This window comes from Brassica napus, chromosome A9, assembly GCF_020379485.1.
Source record: "Brassica napus cultivar Da-Ae chromosome A9, Da-Ae, whole genome shotgun sequence".
Lineage (NCBI taxonomy): Eukaryota > Viridiplantae > Streptophyta > Magnoliopsida > Brassicales > Brassicaceae > Brassica > Brassica napus.
The window spans coordinates 17,128,059-17,134,916 of NC_063442.1; the positions used below are offsets into that span (position 1 = coordinate 17,128,059).

The 6,858-nt window shown below is 29.9% G+C and overlaps 1 protein-coding gene across 2 annotated transcripts; it reads left to right on the forward strand.

Annotated features, from left to right (window-relative positions):
* Positions 1-1,591: 1,591 nt before the first annotated feature.
* On the forward strand, positions 1,592-6,647 carry LOC106364475 (putative Myb family transcription factor At1g14600). 2 transcript variants are annotated; one of them, XM_013804045.3, is made up of 6 exons: positions 1,592-2,321; positions 2,548-2,624; positions 2,749-2,785; positions 3,246-3,351; positions 3,687-3,747; positions 4,116-6,647. In XM_013804045.3, the coding sequence occupies exons 1-6, from the start codon at positions 2,207-2,209 to the stop codon at positions 4,239-4,241; spliced, it is 522 nt and encodes a 173-aa protein (XP_013659499.1). In that variant the 5' UTR covers positions 1,592-2,206; the 3' UTR covers positions 4,242-6,647. The 2 variants fall into 2 exon arrangements, with proteins under 2 accessions (XP_013659499.1, XP_022547496.1); XM_022691775.2 differs by having other exon boundaries at positions 3,249-3,351.
* Positions 6,648-6,858: the final 211 nt, after the last annotated feature.

The following is a 6,858-nucleotide window of genomic DNA, read 5'->3' on the forward strand; positions in this document are numbered from 1 at the left end:
TTTTAACAAAAATCATAGAGAACATGACAAATCATCGTAAAAGTCAGAATATTTATAATTTTAATTCTAACTGCAAAGTTTGAAACAGTTATATTATTTAAATTAATAAATTAATTTCTAAACGTAAAAACTAATAAAAATATGACAAATAAGCAAAAATATGTAAAATTATGGATGATGACAAAAAAAATATACATAAAATCATGGAGAACATGAAAAATCAGCCAAATCATTTCTTATAAAGTTTGAAATAGCTATATTGACTCTCCTGAAAACTAACAAAAACCTGATAAATAAATAAAATTAACTAATATCATGAAAAACATAACAAATCATCGACAAAGTTAGAATAATTCTAATTCTAATTCTAACTACAAAATCTGAAATAATTATATTATTTAAATTAATAAATTAATGAATCAAACCAAAAACTAATAAAAGTATGATAAATAAGTAAAATACCTAAATATTTTAAAAATATGATAAATTAGCAAAATCAATTCTCAAATAATAGTATAGATTCTAACTCCTCCTTAGGATCATTACGAATTTACGGTAAATATTCCATTATTCTTTCATTGTCTCTTTTTATTGGTAGATCCTTTTATTGGTATACGATTTGGGTTTTATATTTCAGAAAATTATTCATCCAACTACTATTGCTGGCTAATGGGCCGTATGACTGTTTACACGGTTTCAAATTAACCGTTGAATTCGGTCCATATACTAATTTAGTATCTATTTTTTAGATAGCTACATGATTTTAAATCATAAAATACTGTTCTATATATATAGTACATATATGTATTTTTTTTTCATAGACCGTTTTGTGATTTTTTTAACAGTAATCTTGATAGACTAAAAAGAAACAAAGTTACTCCACCAAAAGAGACTTTGCGATAGAATAGAAAACTGCGCATTTGCTACGGAATCAACTATAACATCACTCAAATGAAGAGTGCAACAAAATTAGATACACTAAAAACTCTATAAATTAATATTTTATTAAATTAATAAATATCATTTATTAATAAATTTTTCTAATCCCAAATTGGACTCGTTCAAAATATGACACAAATCTATAAGATAAAAAAAATTTAAAACATTTTGAAGTAAAGATACGGATCTATTAAGATTATAAATTAATAATTCATTTGTATATACATTTTATATATGTACAAAAAAACCATTATATTATTTGTTTAAATTCAAAATGAAATTATCTTTATATTTATATTTTTTTAATATTTAATATATTTTGATGAGATTTAGTAAAATTATAGCTAAAATCACATTTAAACTATATAAAACATATTTTATACACCAAATAGTATAATAAAAATAGTATGAATGTTGAATTTAAAAAACTTAATTAATGTATATATACACAAAATTAAATATTTTTTTTTATTTTAGAAAAATATTTATATTTAAAACATTAAAATCTAAAAAATATTGTTTGTAAATTAATAACACTGTAGATTCAAACCTACAAATTAATAATCTAGAAAAATATAAGAAGAATAAATTACAATATCTAACACATGAGGAAATCTAGGGGGGGGGGGGGGGGGGGGGGGGGGGGGTGTTACTTTAATTATTTGGAAACAGTTAAATTTATGCAGTGTGATATCTCCAGTATTGAAGTGTTTTGTGATCAGCAAAAAGTTGGTTGGAAAGGAAACATCATTTGTATAGTGTGTATATACATGGTATTTTTCTTGCAAAATGTTCAAGTTATTTATATCATTTGGTTAAAAATAAAGATAATATGTTATAACTTGAATATTTGAGGCTTGATGTCTTTAATGTTTGTTGTTATAGATATCCTATACATCAATTCATGGTTAACTTTGACTTATTTATATAAAATTTGTATATAGTTTTATTTTCTGATTTTCTAAAAAAAATCTAGTAGTATTAAATGATATTTATAAATTTATGATACATATTATTACCATGAGAAAAAAATTGGTGTAATTTTTTTATTTCTCTTAAAGTTCAATTATGAATGTATTTTTAAGAAGTACTGTTAAACAAGAAACAAACAAACAATATTTATCTGCATCAAATATTTAATTCCTAGTTATTTATTTTGGGAATTACATCTTCTAGAAACAAAATTCTATAAATATCTGAGCAAAAAAATATAAATTGGTATATTACTCAACAACCAGATTACAAGTTTCATCGGGAAACATAGGCGATGGAAAACCCGATTGTTAGATTTTACACTAAGTCAAAGATGCCGCGCCTGCGATGGGCCTCTGATCTCCACCACTATTTTGTTTATGTTGTTAATCAACTCGGTGGCGAAAGAAGTAAATAATTTTTTTGTATTTGTTTTTTCTCAAACAACAATTACTGTTTCTCTATCAAAAATTTTGTCTATCAAAACCAATATTATTTGTTTTGATTTTATTTATTTTGATATTTTCTATTCTTTCAAAATTTATCGATATTATAACTTATAAAAAAAATTATATATTATATATTTATAGTTGTTTGACTGTATAAAAAGTATTTATTTTACTGTTAAAATTGCAGAAGCAACTCCTAAGAAGATTGTGCAGGCAATGGGTGTGAAAAGTCTCACACTATCTCATGTAAAAAGCCATCTCCAGGTCATTATATACACACAAAATACTTCTATAAGTATCACTATATATGCAAATTTTCAGTGTGTGATCATTTATATTTGTCTATGCCGGTGTTTACTGAATCAAACAAATCTGTTGATCTCAATAGATGTATAGGAACAAGAAGCGGAGAGACTCAGTACAAGGTAAATAAATATCACACGCACTTTAAATTTAAAGCTATACAGGCATGTTTGTATTGTACTACATTTTCTTGCACATGATCCAATAACAGTGAGTTCACAGCAGATATCATAATTGTTTTGTGATGTCCATGATTTGTTTCATTTCATTCGGATAAAAACTTTTCAATTCGTTGGCTTGGTCTGAAACATTTTGGGCCAGAGAACAAAAAAATTCGTATCTTAAAATGAAAGAAAATGGTAATAAAGTTCTAAAATGGTAACAGTTTTAAGGCATTAGCCAACTGAGTGACATGATTTTATGAAAACATACATTTGATTTTCTTTATGATATATCATATTGATTTCGTTTGGTAAAATTACACATGCGATTTTAAAAATCAAACTGGAATGGAAAATTGAACAAACTATATAATATTTTTTCCGTAGTCTTATTATAAATTACATGTGTGCAATTCTATAGCAGAAAGGAGAATGAGACAAGAAATGAGGTGGAGGCAATCTCAACAACACCTTCAAATCTATGAACGCCTTCGAGACGCTACTGAGTTTATGCAAAATCAACGAAGGTTCATGCGATATAATCTGCTATATATTATTTAAGTATCTTTAAAAAAAAATGCAACCTCAACCTGAATTAATAACAATTTGAACTTGCCTAACATTATTTTATTGCTTGTGTGGCAGTGTTACAATAATTTTAAACAAACATTAAACTATTAATTTATTCTCTAAGCAATATATAAGTCCCAAATGTTATGATATTTTTGATTGATTGTATTTTTGAAAAGTGGTAGTCAACTTATGATAAATGATATCTCTAAATTCATCTACTCGTTTATTTATATATACATTATTTTTTTCTGTTTTCTATATAATGATAAACTTTGTTTTGAATTTCTAGGCTAAGCGATAATAAAGAAAAAACAATCGCATTTCTGAAACCGAGTAACAAAACTATGGAGGTATATTGCAAGTCTCTGTTTCAGTCTTCATGAGTGATCTTTCTTTTCCTTTGTACTAAATTATAATCGTGAAGGATTATTAATATGTAGATCCATGAAGTTCATATAAATAGATGTTTATATATCAAATCACATACACAAGATGATATTTATCAAATGTTTACCCATAATAATTATATCTAACGATTTTTGATATTATTTTCCGATAAAGTATATTTTTTAAGTTTTTGTTGATTTTGGATATGCTATCATATAAAACAAGATAATCTATGTGACAACAGAAACTTGAGAATGAATTTGTTTTTAAAAAAAATTAGTAGAACATGGTTGTTTATAATTATTGTCATCTAATGATTTGTTTATGGTAGGTCGGACATGCTGACGATGGTGTGGTTGCTGCTGGCTATGGTGCAAATGTTCGTTTAGACTCGACGGGAGTTTTGAAGGGTGAAGAGAAATTGTCCCTTGGACTCACTCTTGGACTCAATTACTAAGAGGACTTCGGTTCTATCCTTTTTAAGTTTCCTATATTTATGTAATTCTTGGTCCATATAATGGGATGAGAACAATAAAAATGAACAATATGCGTTCCAATAAAAAAAGGAACAATATAATATAAAATGTAACTATTTGATTTTTCATCCATTATTTGGTTGAAATATTCTTAAGTAATAAATATTTTATTGCAGACAAGAATCTCTTCGTATCATTCACTGAGACCTAGTTCTTCTTCTCTGTATCAAGTTTATGCAAAAACATTTGCTATTAACTTCACCTATATCTCTGTCCCTTTGGTGAAGCCCCTGAAATCGTAGACCATTTAAAGATTTTGACAAAATTTATAGTTTATGAATGTTCTGACCTTGTAGACATTTCCGAATCCACCTTGACCAAGCTTAGTTTAAGGCAAGAAGAGTCTGTTGGAACCCAAATTTTGTAATCTTTGGACTGTGTAAAATTTTGGATTAATATGAAAAGAAAGGTGTATCAAATGTTTGTTGGGCTCTAAATGAAAAGTTTTTTACTGAAATAAAATGGAATAATAAGAACTTTTACATTTCTTATGACAAGATAAATCATGTACTATATGTATGGCATCTCTTTGACAAGGTTCACAAGCTTGTAGGGTAGTATATACGGAGAAGGAGTGAGAAAGATCGTACCACAAGAAAACATCAATTTAGAGACTTCTCTTGCACTATACATGGCAATTGCAATATTGTGTGACTAGTTTTTAACTAATTTACAACTACCATACAACAGTCATATATAGTCGCAAATATGTGACCAAAAACAGTTATGGTAATTTAAGGTTTTGGTGACTCCTTAGGCGATTCACGAAACTGGCAAGCTCCTCCTCAGATTTGGTGTTATGAGGCTCTCCTTGCCAGGAAAAAGAGATTGGTGTCCAGCTACGTTACATGGAAACGAAAGCGGAAACGCGGAAGCAGAATCGTATGAAAGCGCAGAAGCGATTTTTTTCAAAAAACTAGGAAGCGGATCCGTATTGAAAGCGTATAAACCTACATATAAAATAAAATTCTGAAAATTAAAAGTGTTTAAACTTTAAACCACACAAATCCAGAAAAGTATTAAATATTAAGCAATACAACAAAAAATAAAAACGTTCAGTGTCAAAGATCAATTGTAGTTTCACAATGAAAATTATTAGAATAGAACTTTAACCCTATAGTTTCACAATGCAAATTCAGTTATACTTTAACCATTAGCAACCATCCAATCAATATCGTTGAACGATACATATAAAGCTACAAATCTCATGTTTGTGTAAAGGAGAAGAAGAATATAACAATTAACAAACAAATAAAAGTCTAAATAAAATCACCTTGTTGATTGTTTGGTCTCGGTAAGGAGAAGAAAAAAAGATAGACACTCAGAAGTGTAAAAGAGATGAGAACGATGACTTTGTCGTAGTCTTTTCAGTTTCCTTTTTTTACTAGGGTTTTCAGTTAAAGATATAAAACATAAAATATTTAATTTTCCCTTTTTTATTTTTATTTACGATTCCAACTATCAAACTTAAACGCTTCCAAATAGGATTCATCGTTTCCATCACGCTTCCATATCTGGTTTTTTTGGAAACGCGATTCCGGCACGCTTCCAAGCGATTCCACACGCTTCCGACTCCGTTTCCGCTTCAGAACCAGGAACCAGTACGTGAGACACGCTTCCATGCAACGTAGGTGTCCAGTACATCGGTGTGAAAGCCTTCCTGCTCCGTGCAGTGCCTCTGGTTTGTTTTCTAGACGAGTTAAAACTCCTAGATCTGTGACGTGAAGAACAAGTTTTACAAGAGAAAGAAGAGTATAAGGTTCCCCTGTGTAGGGTGTGGTTTTTATTGGCTCCTCTGATCATAGGTACAACGCAACATAACAACCTCTCTTGATCCATCGCTCAGATGAGTTGTTCTTATGAAAATCGAGGAAGGGGAGAAAACTCAAAGGCATCTAATCGCCGACAGGATAAAGATGATGACATCATTCCTATCCCGGAATTCGACTATTCCGACCTGATCGAGAAATACAAGCTAACGTTAGTGGGACGCATGTTTCATATTGACGGAAGGAGTGTTGATGCCTTGATCAAGCATATGCCTAAAAGACACATATGGGATGTTGAAGGCAAAGTAAAGGGAACAAACTTGGGGAATAACAAATTCCAGATTGATTTCAACAATGAACAAGACCTCTAAAATGTTCTCCAGAGAAGCCCTTGTCACTTTAATAAGTGGAGTTTTTCACTGGAGAGATGGATCCCAACAATTCGAAAAGACTTTCCGGAATCCATGCTGTTTTGGGTTGCAGTCTCTGATGTCCCTATCCACTATAAAAAAGATGAGACATACCGAAACATCGGCAAATCTCTCGGAGTAGTGGACCTGGTGGATGTAGACGGAGGTAGAGTCCGGGTCTTTGTCAATGCAGATGAACCTCTAAAGTTTAAACGCGGAGCAGTATATGCATACGGAGACGTTATTAACGTCACCCTGACTTACGAAGATCTTCATAGATACTGTTTCACTTGCAAGCGCATATCACACGAAGAAGGAACGTGTCCGGAGCAAACTGAGATACAAAGGGAGAAGAACAG

What these genes read in the sequence shown, in the direction of transcription:
- LOC106364475 (XM_013804045.3), top strand. Translation starts at nt 2,207, where the DNA reads ATGGAAAACCCGATTGTTAGATTTTACACTAAGTCAAAGATGCCGCGC. An exon ending in GCGGAGAGACTCAGTACAAG is followed by an intron (nt 2,786 to 3,245) that starts GTAAATAAATAT and finishes GCAATTCTATAG; the next exon opens with CAGAAAGGAGAATGAGACAA. An exon ending in TTTATGCAAAATCAACGAAG is followed by an intron (nt 3,352 to 3,686) that starts GTTCATGCGATA and finishes TTGAATTTCTAG; the next exon opens with GCTAAGCGATAATAAAGAAA.